General features: G+C 37.8%; 1 protein-coding gene across 2 annotated transcripts in view; it reads left to right on the top strand.

Moving 5' to 3' along the window:
• CFAP54 (cilia and flagella associated protein 54) overlaps window positions 1–19,209 on the top strand; it is a 279,565-nt gene that overhangs the window by 92,438 nt on the left and 167,918 nt on the right. For both annotated transcript variants that reach the window (XM_029955764.1, XM_029955763.1), the window contains exons 25-26: window positions 3,115–3,270; window positions 8,076–8,198. In XM_029955764.1, coding sequence (XP_029811624.1) covers window positions 3,115–3,270; window positions 8,076–8,198 — 279 coding nt within the window. The remainder of the gene's footprint in view (window positions 1–3,114; window positions 3,271–8,075; window positions 8,199–19,209) is intronic.

Genomic DNA, 19,209 nt, shown 5'->3' with positions numbered 1-19,209 from the left:
TGAAGCCCAAATTCATATATATTTTTCTTCTTTTCAATTTATCTTTTTTGTCTCTATAAAAGTAGTGTAAAGTTCAAATATTCAAAAAATTATAATGTGTAAAGTGAAATCTAATGTAATTTTATTCCTCCTAAAAATACTACCAGAGTTTTTTCTGTTTTGTTTTATGATATCCGATTTATAAAATTATGCAAAGGCAAATAATAATAATAATAATAATAATAATAATTTTTTATAAACAGGACTTCACAATCTATTTGCTATTCCATAATTTGCCTATTTAACATTTTTAATAGTTTATCTTGTACACGTTTTCATGTGGGTACTTATTAATTTAACAAATCCTTATTTTTTAAGTTCTTAGCTTATTAATCTGCTCATGAAAAATCTGCACAGTCACCACAGATAAAGCCACTGCAGAACCTTCATTCCTTCTGTTGTCCAATCTCTGGCTCACTTGACTTATTCATTCTGACTTCCCTGACTTCTTCATTCTGTTCTTATGGTCCTTTCCCTGTTTTCTGAAGGTCTTTTTCTTCTCACACAGGCTGTGTCTTACGAGTCTATGTTTGGGTTTATTTTTCTGTGCATCATCCAAGGAATCATAAATCATGCCAAACCCAGTTGTCATGCCACCACCAAAATGGGTTCTGAATCCAAATATAAAGATGGCATCTGGTGTGGTCTGATCCATGTAGGCTTATTTTTCCCAAATTTCTATCTCAGATACTGTTGCCTTTCCAGGGTGAAGAACATCAATGACAGTTTGTTTCCACACCAAATTCTTTGTAATTTTGATATTGCATTCCTGTAGAGAGGCAGGAATGCAACCAATCTCCTACTGATGGGTTCTCAGGGTTGCTATGAACATTGCTGTGTGTACCTCTGCAACCTTATAACGTTCTTGCTTTTAGTAACAATCCTTCGCTATTTTTTTCCATTCTAGATTGAGAGTCACTCTCTGTCCCTCTGCCTCTTTCCTTATTTACTCACATTAGCTACATAGAGGCTTTCCCCCATGTGTTTGTTTTTCACAGTTGCTTTTTCCTACCTTTACATTTGTTCATTAATTAATCAACCAATAAATTGTTACATGAGACCATGCCAGTGTCCATGGATACAAAAAACAAGACCATCTTGTCCAGGGCAAGTTCACGGTCTTACAGAGCCCAAGCACTCACAGCCATCATCCTGTTCTTTATGTGTTGCCCTTAGTTACTTCTTTGAAACTGAAGGCAGGCTTTCAGTACTTCAATGAATTCCAGAATGCTAGACTACCATTTTGGTAATAATTTACTCTATGGAAATTTCTCACTTTTCTCAGTTTTCTTTGTACATTATTTTTTTGGGGGGGGGTTGTTTCCTCCGTTTGGGCACTGTTAAGAATGCTGCTGAACATTAGTGTACAAGTGTTAATGCAGACACATGTTTCTCATGGGTACATACTCTAGTTATATACTTGTTGGGTCATATGTGAATTCTCTGTTTAATACTTTGAGGAATGACATTTTTTTCCAAAGTGCTTAAGCCATTTAAATTTCCCACATACATACATAGCAGTGTATGAGGTTCCAAATACTCCACATCCTCACCAATACTTATATATTGTCTACCTGGTTTGATTATAGCTATCCTAATAAGTCTAAGTGGTATCTCATTGTGGTTCTGATTTGTATTTCCCTAATGACTAATTATGTTGAGCAACTTTTTATGTGCTTATTAGTCATTTGTGTATCTTCCTTGTAGATAGAAGTCTATTCAAATACTTTGCACATTTTTAAATTGGGTTATTCCTCTTGTTATTTTTGAATTGTAAGTACTCATATTTTGTTTGTTTTTAAATTTTTAAATGTTTATTTATTTATTTTTAAATAGTTTATTACCAAGTTGGTTTCCATATAACACCCAGTGCTCTTCCCCACAAGTGCCCCCCTCCATGACCATCACCCCCCTCCCCCTTCAGCCCTCAGTTTGTTTTCAGTATTCAAGAGTCTCTCATGATTTGCCTCACTCCCTTTCCCTAATGCTTTCTCCCCCCTTTCCCCTTCCCATGGTCCCCTGTTAGGTTTCTCCTATTAGACCTACAAGTGAAAACATACGGTTTCTCTCCTTCTCTGCCTGACTTATTTCGCTTAGCATGACTCCCTCGAGGTCCATCCACTTTGCTACAAATGGCCAGATTTCATTCTTTCTCATTGCCATGTAGTACTCCATTGTGTAGATAAACCACATCTTCTTGATCCATTCATCAGGTGATGGACATTTAGGCTCTTTCCATGTTTTGGCTATTGTTGACCGTGCCGCTATGAACATTGGGGTACATGTGCCCGTATGCATCAGCACTCCTGTATCCCTTGGGTAAATCCGCAGCAGTGCTATTGCTGGGTTGTAGGGGAGTTGTATTGATAGTTTTTTGAGGAACTTCCATACTGTTTTCCAGAATGGCTGTACCCGTTTACATTCCCACCAACAGTGTAGGAGGGTGCCCGGACATTATTTTATAAGTATATATAGAATAATAATGAAATCTTCCTCCAGGAAAGTGAAAGGAAAAGTAAGATAGGATTCTTATTATTTTTAAGTAAGATTTAATCACAAAAGCCTAACTTTCTATTTTACTACCATTTTATTTAAGTAGCAGAAGTATAATAGAAGATTAGTTTGGTCCACTGAAAATTTATCATTTTTTCCCCACAAATTCAGAAAGAAAATGGGACTGTTAATCAAGTGAGGGACAGTATTACAGAGACACAACATTTTAATTATTATTTGTTATAATTTATGTTTTGAAAAAGCTGGATTTTTTCTAACATTAAAATATAGCCATGTTTTTATTTTACCAATGAAAAAAAGTTCATTCTTTCATTACTAGTGGTATTGCTATTGTTTTACAAAATATTCTAAAGTTTAATTCTAAGATGGTCTTATCCATACATAGCATTATTGGGAAATTAGAGTTGTTCTTGAGTTTAAATTTTCTTCATACCAGCATTTCAACATATCAATATGTTGTTAAGCCAGAAGGATCACATTTCCTACCCTTCCTTCTCTTTAGAGGCACATTAGTTAAGCACCTGATGTTCCCTTTGGGTAACAATACCTGTTTCTTTACAGATTGCTAGATTAATTGAATGTGAGAGAATATTAGTGGCATTGGAACTTAGCAACTACCTAAATGATTCCAGTTATGCCCTTCAAGCTGTGACACAGTGTTATGGCCTCCTTGCTCCTATAATCTACCACAATATTGTTTTGGTACCTGTTGTACAGGTAAGCATATTCTACCTCCCACCCCTCACTGATAAGGATATTTTTACAAAGGCAACTCAACAATGCATTTTGGAAAAGGAAAAGCAGTGTATCTCTCACAACATACAAATAGGTCAAAGACAAGTGTTATGAAATTTCATGAGTTAACTGAGAAACATTTTAATAATTTAAATTCTGTCTGGGCAAACAGACATAAATAAAACATAATTAAGGACTCAAATATGTTTCTCTGAAAACATTAAGCCCCTTTGCTGTCCATGTTTAAACACTGGCAATCTGTTTTTCTAGATTTTTTAAGTCATTTCAATTTGTATGCTTTCGTAATGTTAGAAGCTGTAATACTTATTCAAAAACATATTTTTAAAGCCATCATCTGGGAAAAAATTGGTGAATGACCCAAGAAAAAATACTTGGTATCTTGGAAATGGAGGAGCTGGAATTTATGGAAAAACATTAAGTGAGAGCTGGCTGAAGGAGTTAAATTAGTTGTTTATTTTTCCTAACAAATCACCATGGTGAATTTATTTCATAGTTTTGTGGGACAAGAGGCTGGAAATGGGTTGGCTGGGTCTTCTGCTCAGGGTCTCTTCAGGCTGAAATCAAGGTGTCGGCCAGAGCTGTGATCCTACCTGAGGTTCTGGAGCCTTTTCCAAGCTCACTGGTTGTTGGGAATATTTATTTCCTTGTGCTTGTGTGATAGGAGGTCCTTAGCTCCTAACTGCTCACCACTAGTTTCCTGCCACATGGTCTTCTCCATCACATGGCAGTCGGCTTTTCCAAGACCATCAGGAGAGTGATGAGAAGATCTTATCACATTCACAGGTCCTACCCACCTGTGAGGAGAAGGGATTACAACAGGGCTTGTTCACCAGGGGGAGAATTTTGTGGACTGTTTTAGAATTCTGCCTACCACAGGGAAGTAATGAGAGAGGTTAGATTTTACTGCTGATACTTATAGAAAGTTTTCATCATCATTGTTGTCAACATTATCATCATCATCATCAACTCAGATTTTGAGAACCAAGAAGATTTGAGTGATCTCATGCAAAGCATAAAATTTTTTAATTCACCATTGAGAAAACTAGCCAGAGGGCTTGAGTAATTTAACAAATACTCGCCTTGGAGTGGCTGTGCTGGCGCATAGACATGCCTCCTTCTCCTGCATTCCTGTAAGCTCGGCTGCTTAAGAGGTCTGCCTCTAAAATCCAAAATCTAGGGGCGACTGGGTGGCTCAGTTAGTTAAGTGTCCGGCTTTGGCTCAGGTTATGATCTTGCATTTTGTGAGTTCAAGCGCCGCATCAGGCTCTGTGCTGACAGCTTCGAGCCTGGAGCCTGCTTCAGAATCTGTTTCCTTCTCTCTCTGTTCCTCCCCTGCTCGCACTCTGTCTCACTGTCTCTCTCTCAAAAATAAAGAATAAAATAAAAAATAAAAAATATATAAAATCCAAAATCTAAACTCATAGTTGTCAGCTTTCTATGTCATTTGTAGATGGAATGTAAAGCAGTATTCTCAAGTGTGGAATATGTTTTCTCCAGAAGCCAAAGACATTGTCCTTTCTTCTTAGAAGTGAGAGATGCCAGATGTCAGACCTGCTCTGGGTTGTGGGAGGGTGTTTCAGCACATCCCAGATATTTCATTATTATGGCAGGTTCCTGAATCTTCCCCAGGTTTATTCCTACCCTCTGGAAGGCATGTATGTTATCAGGGTCTTTAGTGTACTTGCCATTTCTTGCTTTTTATTTCCAATTAACATTAATAAACACTGGTCCAGTGTTTTGTTTTGAAAAATGTCCAGAGTTCAAGTCCTTTCATAAAAGATGTCAGAGGGTGGGACAGTTTCCATTGCCCTGGGGCAAGATGCTAAAAAATACTTTTGTCTTCCCAGTAGAATGGGAACTTCTTCCCCATAGAATAGAAAAGAAAATATTAGCCATAACAATGCATAGCCTTTACTGTCTTCTACCAAAGATACCACAGTGGGACCAACAGCTGCAACTGGTGCTCAATTGGTTGAGTTCAAGACAAGCCACAGTCCTCCTCTAGCATCCACCTGATTTAGAATGCCTTTAGCTACAGCTCAGAGAATAGGTTATAGCTCTGAGGAAAAGGCTTAAGAAAGGAGTTTCTAATTAAATCATTTTGTTTAGAATAGGGAAGTGAGTGAAAGAGAGGAGGTTCTAGACATAGGCCTCAGTATGTATGAGAATATAATACATGGCAGAACTGACATTCCAAAGCAGCGGGAAGAGAATGGATATTTTAAGCCAATGGTGGCAAACCATTCATCCATCTGATATGAATGAATATTCATCTGAAAGGAAATAGAGTGTGATACCTATATTGTACCATATATAACAAGTCCAGATGTACTAAAGATTTAAAGCAAAAAGATTGGAAGAAAAAAATCCTAGATTACGTATGTAACCCAGGGTTGTGGGAACCCTTTCTAACCAAGACAAAACTCTTAGAAATAACAAGAAAGATAAGAAATATTGACTGTATTTGTGGCAGCCTATGTGTGGCAAAAGGGATCATAACAAAGGTAGTAGAAAATTTATAGATTTGGGAAAAATGTCCAACCCTGAAGGATAAATATATATAACAAAAAGTCTTACAAATTGACAATCACTTAATAAAAGAATGGCCACAGGATATGAATAGGCAGCTTACAGGAGAGCAAATCCAAGTAGCCAAGAAACATAAAAAGATGCTCAAACTCTGAATGTCCTAAGAAATGTACATTAAATGACTAATGTAATATTGTTGACAGAATTGAAAAGATCTCTAACTCCTTTTCCTGGTCAGGATGTAGGGCAAAGAATTCAATGTAAATTGTTGTAGGCTTTGGACTTTGTTAAATAATCTTAATTTTAATTAAACTAAATCTAATTTTAATTAAAATTAAGAATAAATATATTTGACACAGTAATCCCTCTATTAGTAATTTATCCCATAGAATAAAATCACCAGTTAGTAAGATGCTACTTTTGGTTTCTCCCCTTAGTTCCTAGGTCCATGTGTTCCACCTACTGGGGATATAGTACCACGTACCAGTCATTGATTTAGAGTGTATATTTTGCTCTAGAAGATGGTGCTTCATCCTCACTAGGTACCATGTCAAAGCTGGTGTCTCAGTTGCCACTCATAATGGCAACTGAGCATTTACAAGGGCGTTTATGGTGGTCTTTTTGGTGATGGTATAAAAGCTGGAGACAGAGGCACCTGGGTGGCTCACTTTTAAGCGTCCGATTTTGGCTTGGTTCATGATCTCATAATTCGTGGGTTTGAGCTCCTCATTGGACTCTGTGCTGACATCTTAGAGCCTAGAACCTGGTTTGGATTCTGTTTCTCCTCTCTCTGCCCCTCTGTCACTCACACTCTGTCCCTGTATCTCTTTCAAAAATAAGTTAACATTAAAAAAAAAAAACAACAACCCTGAAGACAAAGAGGAAGTGTAGTAGCTGGAGAATGGCCGGTGTACCAGATTGTAAGACATCAGTTGTAAAAGTGTGCAACGTGGAGATTCTGGAACTGGCTGAAGAGATGATGGCTGTTCCATACTAAATCATACTGTGCAGCCATTGGCAATAATGAATTTGAGCTATACCCGTAGACTTGGAGGAATTTTTCACAAGACATGGATGAAGGAGAAATGCAGACTTCGAACAAGGGTTTATAAATCCCATTTTGTAACATAACATTAACCCTCCCTCTATGTATGTTTATGTATTTATATGTTCTATATGATTATAAAAGCCTGGGGAAAAGTACAAAACTACTAGGTTGCTAACATGATTTGGGGATATGGTATAGTAGGGTGGAGGCAGGTGGTAATGGGGAGGAATTAAAGAAGCATTGAAAAACACTCATAAGTATATAGTAACAATACTAATAATATTGTTAGAATGATGGCTTGAAGCAATTAGTGTGCTCACAAAAGACCAATATCCATATGTTAATTTGTCCTTTGATAATCTGGATGATTAATAGATTGATCCAATCTCAGCTCTACATTTCTGACAGTAATGTTGCTCAGAACAGTGCAACAGTACTGAAAGCTAAACTTAATTATCTACCTCTTGACCAAATTCAGGATCATATAATATGAAGCAAGGAGACTAGGAAGTAAATACTGATATTAATAGATTTTCTGGGATATGAATACTTGGTTTTAATTTAAAAATTTTTTTTATGTTTTTTATTTATTTTTATGAGAGACAGACAGAGACAGCATGATCAGGGGAGGGTCAGAGAGAGAGGGAGATACAGAATCTGAGCTAGCTGTCAGCACAGAGCCTGACGCGGGGCTTGAACCCTCGAACGTGAGATCATGACCTGAGCCAAAGCCGGACACTTAACCGACTGAGCCACCCAGGCGCCCCGAATTTTAAAAGAAACTATCATTTCAAGTACCTGATATCACTTTATATTTAATATGGTACTTCCTTCTCCAAATGGTTTTTTAAAGTCCTCCTAAGTGTAGATGTGCTTTTAGTGTCTTGTATGTGTAATATTCTGCCTATAATTTTTATGACACTTGTCAAAATGTGCTTTGTTTTGTAATCTTTGTACACTTATTTTATCCTCTCTACTAGTTTTCAAGTTACTTTAGCTGAGGGACTCATCTGAAATTGGATATATTAATTTTATCTCAGAGTACAGTCTTTTATACATGATAAGCAATTTATTGATAATTATTGAAAATAATAAGATTCGACGGCTTAACACTTGCATGATTTGAATAGAACATTTTGTAATGGGTGAGGATATTTTTCAACAGAAACTCTTGTGCTTCTGTTTTTAGATTTTGATAAAGTGTGTCGTGGTTTTGCAAGGACTACCAACCATTGTCCACTCGAAGAAAAATCTTGCAAATTTTGAAAGCGTACAGCACATGATAGCCTGTTGTATCTTCTATGTAACAAAGGTATTGATCTAATTCTTTGCCTCATATCATAAAATTTAGGGATATTAATGCTTTAGAAAGTTGTCACTTTTAATTGACTTTAGAAGTACTTTTAAAAATAGTACAAAGCATTTTAGATCAAAAGTTACCTGAGTGGGTCAGTTGGTAAATCCTGGAGGGTGTATTTCAGGCCAGGGCAAAGGGTGGAAAAGAGTACATTTTAGGGGACCTCATTTACCTTGGAAACAGAAAAGAGCCAAGAGACCAGTGGCTGAGAGGTAGGCTTATATATCTTCATTGCTTAACTCAAAGGTCAGCATTATGTGTTTCTTCAAAGGCTTTCGTTGACTTGATCCAGTGAAATTCCTCAAAGAAGGACCATATCTCTGCTTGCATGTTTTATATGGCTTTCACAGGATTTTTGTGATTTGGTCAGGGATCTGGAAGAATACTGCATTGGTGGGCTGATCTGATCCATCACTTTAATTGGGACTTCAGTTTGCTTCAATGAAAGTCTTGAAACAGAGAGACCTTTATCTTCTATCTTAACCAAAAAGGTCATGATTTGTTAGTTGTTTATCGTCCGACCTCAGGGGCAGAAAGTCATATTCTTTCCATCGCCCACTGGTTTACCACTGTTGGAGACACATCTGTGATCTTGTCTGTGTAGAGGAGAGTCATTAGTGAAGAGAAAAATAATAGCTCACTTAAAAGGATTCAGAACTCCAAGGGGCAAGGCAAACACCAGATTAATTGTGGTGTTACTCTCACTATGTTGGAAAAGACCAAAGGTAACTGGAAAAAAAAAAAAGAAAAAAAGAACATTTTCAAGGTGGTGAAAAGCAATTAAATGGTCAAAACAAAACACAACAACAAAAGATCTTTTGTAACTGAACAAAAAATATTTGATTAAAAAAATTGAACAGATGAAGATTGTGGTGAATGCTATTTCTTGAGTCAAATCCAAAAGCTCAAGAAATTCATGGCCCCATAGAATGGAATTACTTTGAGATAAATTCAGAAGGCAGATCCAGAAGTCCTAACATAGAATTAAAGGAGTTCTGGGGATGCCTGGGTGGCTCAGTGGGTTAAACGTCCAACTTTGGCTCAGGTCATGATTTTATGGTTCGTGAGTTCAAGCCCCATGTCAGCCTCTGTGCTGATAGCTCAGAGCCTGAAACCTGCTTCAGATTCTGTGTCTCCCTTTTTCTCTATCCCTCCTTCACTCATGCTCTCATTCTCTCTCAAACAATGAATGAATGTTAAAAAAATATTTTAAAAAGGAGTTCTGGAGGTGGAATATTAAAATATAGAGAATAGGCTCAAAAAGGCAGGATTAATGTAGGAGCATATGTGTTGGCACTTGGTGGGGAGATTCTTGAAGTTCAGGGATAAAGAAAAATTATAGTTTTGAGATCTAAAGAATGGTATTTGCAATGGAATGAGAATCCATTAGCTTCAAACTTTTTATCAGCAACAGTAGAAGCGAAAGTACTGGAGCAACATTTGTAGAATCCTGAGGGGAGAGGACCAAGGTCCAAAAACTAATAGCTAGGAAAGATAGCGTTCATTTGTATGGGCAAAATAAACATTTTCAGAAGTGCAGGCAGTATTCTGCCCATGTACTTATCTGAGGAAAACACTTGAGGAGATGCTCTGTCAAATGACAATTGGTTCAGAAGAGAAATCCCAAGACAGGGAAAGACAAAAAGGAGAGGAATAATGGGAGCAATGAATCTTGCTATAGAAAGTCAGGATAGAACAAACGTACTTAAACATTATAAAAGCAGTTTATGAAAAGCCCACAGCTAATCCCATCCTCAATGGGGAAAAACTGAGAGCTTTCCCCTGAGATCAGAAACACAACAAGGATGTCCACTCTCACCACTGTTGTTTATCATAATGCTGGAAGTCCTGGCATCAGCAATCAGACAACAAAAGGAAATAAAAGGTATCAGAATTGGCAAAGATGAAGTCAAACTTTCACTTTTCGCAGATGACGTGATACTCTACATGGAAAACCTGACTGACTCCACCAGAAGCGTACTAGAACTGATCCATGAATTCAGCAAAGTCAGAGGGTCCAAAATCAAAGTACAGAAATATGTTGCATTTTTATACACCAATAATGAAGCAAAAGAAAGAGAAATCAAGAAACTGATCCCATTCACAATTGCATGAAAAACCATAAAATACCTAGGAATAAACCTAACCAAAGACATGAAAGACCTGTACAATGAAAACTATAGAAAACTTATGTAAGAAATTGAGAAGACACCAAGAAATGGAAAAACATTCCATGCTCATGGATCAGAAGAATAGATATTGTCAAAATGTCATTATTACCCAAAGCAACCTACACATCCTATGCAATTCCAATCAAAATTACATGAACATTCTTTGCAAAACTAGAACAAACTACCCTAAAATTCGTATGGAACCACAAAAATCCCTGAATAGCCAAAGTAATATTGAAGAAGAAAACCAAAATGGGAGGCCTCACAATCCCAGACTTTAGCCTCTACTTCAAACCTGTCATCATCAAGACAGTACGGTATTGGCACAAAAACAGATACACAGACCAATGGAATAGAATATAGAACCCAGAACTGGACCCACAAATGTATGGCCAATTAATCTTTGACAAAGCAGGAAAGAGTATCCAATGGAAAAAAGACTGCCTCTTTAACAGGTGGTGCTGGGGGAACTGGACAGCAACATGCAGAAGAATGAAATTGGTCCACCTTCTTATATCATACACAAAAATAAATTCAAAAAGGGATGAAAGACCTGAATGTGAGATAGGAAACTATCAAAACCTTAGAGGAGAAAGCAGGAAACAGCCTCCTTGATCTTAACCACAATAATTCCTATTCAACACATTCCCAAAGGCAAGGAAATCAAGAGCAAAAATGAACTATTGAGACATCATCAAGATAACAAGCTTCTGCACTGCAAAGGAAACAATCAAGAAAACTAATGGGCAACCGACGGAATGGGAGATGATAGTTGCAAATGACATATTGGATAATGGGCTAGTATCCAAAGTCTACAAGGAACTCCAAACTCCACATCCAAAAAATGAATAATCCAGTGAAGAAATGGGCAGAAGACATGAATAGACACTTCTCCAAAGAGGACATCCAGGTGGCCAACAGACACATGAAACGATGCTCAGTATCACTCATCATCAGGGAAATACAAACCAAAACCACACTGAGACACCACCTCATGCTAGTCAGAGTGGCTAAAATGAACAAATCAAGAGACTATAGATGCTGGCGAGGATGTGGAGAAACGGGCACCCTCCTAAACTGTTGGTGGGAATGTAAACTGGTGCAGCCACTCTGGAAAACAGTGTGGAGGTTCCTCAAAAAATTATCAGTAGAACTCCCCTATGACCCAGCAATAGCACTGCTAGGGATTTACCCAAGGGATACAGAAGTGCTGATGCATATGGGCGCATGTGCCCCCCATGTTCAGAGCAGCACTTTCAACAATAGCCAAATCATGGAAAGAACCTAAATGTCCATCACCTGCTAAATGGATCAAGAATATGTGGTTTATCTATACAATGGAGTATTACATGGCAATGAGAAAGAATGAAATTTGGCCATTTGTAGCAACATGGATGGACCTCAAGGGTGTCATGCTAAGTGAAATAAGTCAGGCAGAGAAGGACAGACACCATATGTTTTCACTCATAGGTCTAACAGGAGAAATTTAACAGAGGATCATGGGGAAGGGAAGGGGTGAAAAAGAGTTAGGGAGAGGGAGTGAGGCAAAACATGAGAGGCTCTTGAATACTGAAAACAAACTGAGGGCTGAAGGGGGAGGGGGAAAAGGGAAGAAGGTGAGGGTCATGGAGGAGGGCACTTGTGGGGAAGAGCACTGGGTGTTATGTTATATGGAAACCAACCTGACCAAAAAAAAAAAAGATTCTCTCTCTCCCTCTGCCCCTCTCCCCTTCTTGTTCCTGTCCTCTTTCTCTTTCATAAATAAATAAATAGATTAAATAAATAAATAAATAAATAAATAAATGTATGTCTCAGGAAGATGTAGCCATGTGCAAAACTATGAAGCACAGTAAGACTTGTGAGTTGACAGGGAGGAAAAATAAACAGAGGAATAACAGGGAGAAAAACTGGCTAATTCAGCAAAACCAAAGAGGAAGAAGAGATAGTATTTAAGACAGAAAGAATACAACCAGTATGTTAATTACTTCACTAAGTGTAAAGGAACTCAGAAGACAGAGATGGCTAGATGAGCTAAAAAGTCAGATTCAAATGTTTATAATTGTAAGAAACTCTCATAAAACAATGTGAGAAACACTGGTTGAAAAATAAATGGATAGACAGAGGTAAATGCAAACACAAATAAAGGAGGAGTAGCCATTATTATATCCAAAAAAGCTTAAGTCAGGGCCTCAAACATTAATCAGGACAAAGAGAGGCATTATATAATTTTCTTCAAAGTCTGTTGTGTCTGATTACCTTTCTCTGCTCCTAGAAGTCCTTTGGTCACTTTCTGTCTTAGGGCAGTGTCATTGTCAAGTATTAAAGATCAAGTGTGAATTAAAACAAAACTTGCATTTTTTTTTTTACAACAGCAAATTAAAGAGGATGAACATTTAGATTCTGTGTAAAATGCTACAAAGGCATTTGATAGCACTTAGCAACCTTCCCTTAAAAAATTATATGTAAGCTAGGCATGGATGGAATCTATCGAACAATGATAAAGACATTTATCAAAATATTACAGCAAATACACTAAATGGCAATTTTCTGAAACTGTTTCCTTAAAAATGAGGTATAGGAGTTGTTGACCCTTAATAGTGTGATTCATTATTTGTAGAGATTCCATGTTATGCAATAGATAAGGATATAAAATAATTTTATAATATTAAAAAACTGGGGTGCCTGGTTGGCTCAGTTGGTTAAACATCTGACTTTGGCTCAGGTCATGATCTCACTGTTCATGAGTTTGAACCCCATGTTGGGCTCTGTGCTGTTAGCTCAGCCTGTTTCAGATTCTGTGTCTCCCTCTCTGCCTCTGCCTCTCCCCCATTCATGCTCTGTCTGTCTTTCTGTCAAAAATAAACATTAAGAAGTTTAAAAAGTATAAATTAACCTGTAATTGTTCAGGTCTCAAAACTCATGAGAATCTAATAAAAATCATTACAATTAAAAAAAGAATTTATAAAATGATTGTATGTGAGATGCTTATGAATTCATTTTTTAATACTAGCAGTAGCTGGTTAGAAATGGAGAGAGGAAAATTTACCACTTATACAGTATTTTAAGACAAATACCATATGATTTCACTCATGTGTGGAATTTAAGAAACAAAACAGATGAACATAGCGGGGAGGAAAGAAAGAAGCAAATCCAGAAACACTCTAAACTATAGAGAACAAAACCTGAGGGTTGATGGAGGGGAGGTGGGCTGGGCTGGGTTAAACAGGTGATGCGGCTCAGGGGGGCACTTGTTGCGATGAATACGAGGTCCTGTATGTAAGTGATGAATCAGAAAATTGCACCCCTGAAACCAATATTACACTGTATGTTAACTATCTGGAATTTAAATAAAAACTTGGAGGAAAAAAATACAATATTTTAAACCTAACAAAGTGCTAAAAGACCCAAATAAAAGAAGTGTGAAATCTTACTGAAGGACACAAAATAAAATCTGAACATATGGCAGGCCACTTGAGGTTCCTGAATATGAAGACTTACTATCATAGAAATATAAGTCCTCCCTAAAATAATATTTAAATGTAATACAGTTCTAATCAGAATCCCAATGGGGTTTCTCTGAAACTGATTAGAATAATTTAAAGGTTCTCAATACATACTAAGATTTATTATAAGGCCACTTCAATAAAAAATGGTGTTAATAAAGTAATAGGCAAATAATTCAGAAGAATAGAAGAATCCAGGAATAGCCATTCTGAGGTCTACAGAAGAACTTAATATATGACAAAGGTGGCATTTGGAGTTATTGAGAAAATGATAATTTATTAAAATATTTAATAAAAGGTATTGGTATATCTGACTGTTCATCTGAAAATAAACAAAGCCAGAGATCTACCTCCTCCTATAAACAAAATAAAGTCCAGATGGATATTGGTATGGCCTTGAAGTCAGAGGAGACTTTTCTCAATGGGGTATGTAATTTAAAAGGTACACAGAGAAAGATAGATAAACAGATTACATGATAATTAAAACAATTTTTTGTGGCAAGACACTATTAACAAGGCTTAAAGGCAAATATTAAAAAAATATTTGACAGATACAGGATTATTAAAATTGCTTCATGGAATAATCAGTGGGAAAATGTGAAATAATTTTAAAGTTGGGAAAGAGGAATCAGATTTATTTTTAATTATGAAGGATGTTTCAGTCCCCTTGAAAAGTGGAGTAGTGAACAGGTACCAGATGATGAAGAGGCATCTAATGAGGTCAGAGAAGAGCCATTCAAGGTTTTAAAACAATTTTTTTATGTTTGCTTACTTTTGAGAGAGAGAGAAAGAGCATGAGCGGGGAAGCGTCAGGGAGAGAGGGAGACACAGAATCCAAAGCAGGCTCTGGGCTCTGAGCTGTCAGCACAGAGACTGACTTGGGGCTTGAACTCACAAGCTGTGAGATCATGACCTGAGTCAAAGTCGGACGCCTAACTGACTGAGCCACCCAGGCTCAAGGGTTTTAAACCTGGAAATAACATAATGAAATTTGTATTTTAGAAAAACAATTGTTCTGGTGGTGCAGATAAGACCTGAAGCAGGGAAGGCGTTCGAAGGTGAGAGATGATAAACTGAACAATGACAGTCTCCCCTAATCCGCAGTTTTGCTTTCCGCGGTTTCACTTACCCGCGGTCAACTGCATTCAGAGAGCAGATGGGCCTCCATCTAATGAGCTGTCAGAAGGTCAGCGGTAGCCTAACGCTGTGTGACGGTGCCTGCATCATTCACCTCACTTTGACTATCACACAGGCATTTTATCATCACCCATCATCACAAGGGGCAGGGGGCGCACAGTACAAGATATTTTGAGAGAGACTCTGTTCACATAGCTTTTATTACAGTATGCTGTTATAATTGTTCTATTTTATTATTATAGTTATTAGCCCCTTACTGTGCCTAACTTATAAATTAAACTTTATCATAGGCACACAGATATTTAAAAAAACCCTATGTATATCAGGATTGGCTCTATTTGAGGTTTCAGGCATCCACTAGGGTCTTGGAACATGGATAAAGGAGAAGGCTACTATAATGTGGAAAAGTGGGAGATAGAGTTGAAAGGATTTAAGAGTTGTTTATGAGATAGAGTTGACAATCTGTAAAACTACTGAGTATGTGGGGATAAAGGAGAGAGAGAGGGAAGAGTCAACAGTAGCTATCTGGACTTGGCAGTTGGGTGAATACAAAGCTATTTGTTGGACTCTGGATAGGGAGTAATTTTGTGTGGAAAAGGGAGAAAAGATAATGAGTTTTGAATATATTAACTTTTGGGGCTAATAGATTATCCAAAGAGGTGTATATTATATAACTGGAACTACAGGCTTGGAGTTCAAAGGAGGCCAAATATGTATAAAGACAAAGCCAACATTAATATATGGACTCCAATCAACAATATAAAGAAATTATATCATCTGGGGACAGTGTGAGAATGAGTAAGGAAGAGAATTATTTAAGAGTGCACTTAATCCAAGGGCCTATCCTGCTTCCATTAGTCAAAAGAAAGAAGATTGGGACAAAAGCAATTTTGTCATTCCCAGCCTCAACCTTGAGAATCTTTCTGCTCATATCAGTTCTGCCATTACCATGCGGCATAACCAATGAGAAAGCAGGAGTCCCACATAATCCAAAGTGCCCCTTTAGTGTTATGCTGGGCTAAGAGTATATCTTCCAAGGTTACTTTTCTTTAGAATATCTTCTCTGCTTGGCCTCCTTCCCCCCTCGGGCCCCCCCCCTCCCGCAATGTGCCCGTCAGTAAGTATTTCCAGGAGAGGGACGTCTTTTTCAAATAAGAGAAGGCCAGGTTATACTCTCTTTCCAGAGTACTGGACAACGACTCACTTTTACATTTAAATAACTAATAGCTACTGCAGTGTTTCTTCCAGAACAGAGAAACTGTATTCCAATGCAGTTTGTTGCTTGCAAGTTGCCAAAAGCAACTTCTGCTAAAAACCAACCAACCAGGGGTGCCTGGGTAGCTCAGCCAGTTGGCTCAGGTCATGATGTCTCAGTCCCTAGATGGAATTGGGCTCCATGCTGGGCTTGGAGCTTGCTTATCCAGCTACTCCACATTTCACTATTAAAGGTGAGGAGCCAGGAGAGGGAGTGGATGAGGATATAGGAGCAAGATCCCTGGGAAGGCCAGGGGGCAGTGAGATCCTAGCCACAGGTGGGAGGGATTAGTCTGGACAGGAGTTTGGCCTGCATCCTCTAACAGGAGGGTAGGATGGCTGGAGTTACAGGTGAGTGTGTAGGTAGGTTGCTGGACAGGAGATAGACCAGTTTCCCTACATTTCCTCTGTGAAAAGGAGGCACAGTCATTTGGTAAAAGAAAGGAGGTAAGGAGTAAGGCTTGATTTCAGAGATTGAGAAAAATGGGAGGTTTTGCAGCAGCCCCCGTGGATGATGGGAGAGAGTACTGACCTAGAACAAAAGACCGGCATTTGGGTCTACTGCATATTGAAGTCCTTGAATTCACATGCCTCCTCTCTCAGCCTTGGAGGATTTTCCTCCTGTAGTGCACAGCAGCTTGAGGCTGGTCCTGCTTTTCCTTACTTGCAATCCATGAGTCCACTACCTTCCCTGGACCTCCAACTTGAAGAATCATGTTGAGATCTAAGTGATATTATTGTAGAAATGACCCTGAATGTATTCTGGACATCTGTAAAAAGGAAAAATGTATATTAATGTGAGGATTTTGATATCAGAGCTGGTTCTGTCCCAAATTGATATGCTGAGAATTGTCCTTCAGAATTTTCATCCAGCCTGACTATACCCCCAGAACCCTGGCCTAGCCTCGAGTCCTAGATTTCAGGTGCTCATTTTTTATACACATTTTTTATATGGATTTTCTGTTATAACATGGAAAGTCCAATTAGTCTAATGGCTCTGTTTCCTTTCACTGTTCTGTTTAAAACACTGGTAATCTTTTCAGATGGCTCAGTCTTTCTTCTTTAAGCAGCAGTATTTTTTTCTAAAAGTTGCCAGAATTCCAAATGAAGTGCCACTTTCCGAGACATGTCATCTTAAATGTTTCATTATTTTTGCATTGTTTAAAAATTATTATGCTAAACATCTGGCATAGTCTTTTTATTTCTGTTTACCATTTGGTGTGTTAAGTAGAATTGGTTCTCTATTTTCCTTTTGATTGGAAAACTTCTTTCTCATTTATCATTTTGTACTGTCATATTAAAATAAGGGGAAAAGATTACACAGTTTTCTCTAATTCTAGGCCTCCAAGTATGTCAGAAAGCAAAGTTGAAATGAGAGCAACCATTAGCTGAGTTCTACTTTCTAATACAGCATACTCCCTTTCATATTGATTTTATAATGACATTGGACTGTTTTGTCTGGCATTTAAAACCCTGATTGACCTAACCCCATCTACCTTCTCAAGATTTATTTCACCATTTTCCTTCCCTCACTCGGGATTGGTTTAGCGCTATTGCCTGGTCCTACAGAAATATTTCCAGGTCTTAGCACCTTGGATCAGGTACGTATTATCAGATTTATGCAACCACTCATGTATATATCCTTTCCCTGTATGGGAAGTAACAGTTGTTACTTATCTTAAATAAATACTACGTTATTGGGTTTGACATAACACACCTACATCTAACAAATTCCTGCAAGTTTTATTATACTCTTAGAGAATTGCCTTATGGGATTCACCATGAATGTGTCCCCCTCATGTGATGCCTCACTACAACAGAGTATATGCAAATCAGGTGGCTGGCAAGGGAAACTTTCTGGAGTTGATGCTAGAGCCCAGATTTTCATGAGCAGGTGAAGCTATATAAATAAAGTGGGCAAGTTGTTCTGAGAAATTCTTCAGGGATAGGAAGGCATGTAGGCCTGAAACTATAGTGAGGGTCAGAATTTATATGTGGCTCACTATTTCATAAGCTTAACGTACAAAGAGATCAGTGCTTTACACTAGGTAAGGGCCAGGCTAGAGAAGGCCAAAGAATAGTGATTAGTAACAAATTGTGGATGATAACAGCTCCCCTTTTTATGATTGGAGCATCTGTTTCTCCTCTGGTCCATGGAGAATCTGTCCCAAGTAGCTTATCTCTAGTCTAGTCCACCATCAGATTATCTTGTAAATCATTTACTGATCTTAACCCAGCCCCCAACCCAAGACATTATGATGTCAGTAATTTTGCCATTTCCCACAGAAAGCAACTCAAGACAAAAGGGGGTGGTTATATGGACTTCTTAGAATGATTTTGTTTTAACATAGTTTTTTTAAGTGGGAATATTTTCTTTTCTTTTTTTTAGTAGAATATTTTTGGTATGTTTTATCACAAATCTCAATAGAAATATCAGCAAATCTGCTTTTTCACAGTGACTATAAGGTTCTACTTTAGTGAAGTTTTGAATGCTGTATTATTTCCTTTTAACAGTTACATATCATTTATAGTTTTCTGTTCAGAAGAACTTCATTAGGAATATATTTTTTCAAGTAATATTTTATTTTATTCTTTTTTTAAAATAGTTTATTGTCAAATTGGTTTCCATACAACACCGAGTGCTCTTCCCCACAAGTGCCCTCCACCATCACCACCACCTCTTTTCCCTCCTCCCCCTTCCCCTTCAACTCTCAGTTCATTTTCAGCATTCAATAGTCTCTCAAGTTTTGCGTCCCTCTCTCTCCCCAACTCTCTCTCCCTCTTCCCCTCCCCCAGGTCCTCCATTAGGTTTCTCCTGTTTTCCTGTTAGACCTATGAGTGCAAACATATGGTTTTTGTCCTTCTCTGCCTGACTTATTTCGCTTAGCATGACACGCTCAA

Source organism: Suricata suricatta, chromosome 10 (genome assembly GCF_006229205.1).
Source record: "Suricata suricatta isolate VVHF042 chromosome 10, meerkat_22Aug2017_6uvM2_HiC, whole genome shotgun sequence".
NCBI lineage: Eukaryota > Metazoa > Chordata > Mammalia > Carnivora > Herpestidae > Suricata > Suricata suricatta.
This window is presented reverse-complemented; position numbering and strand designations above follow the sequence as displayed.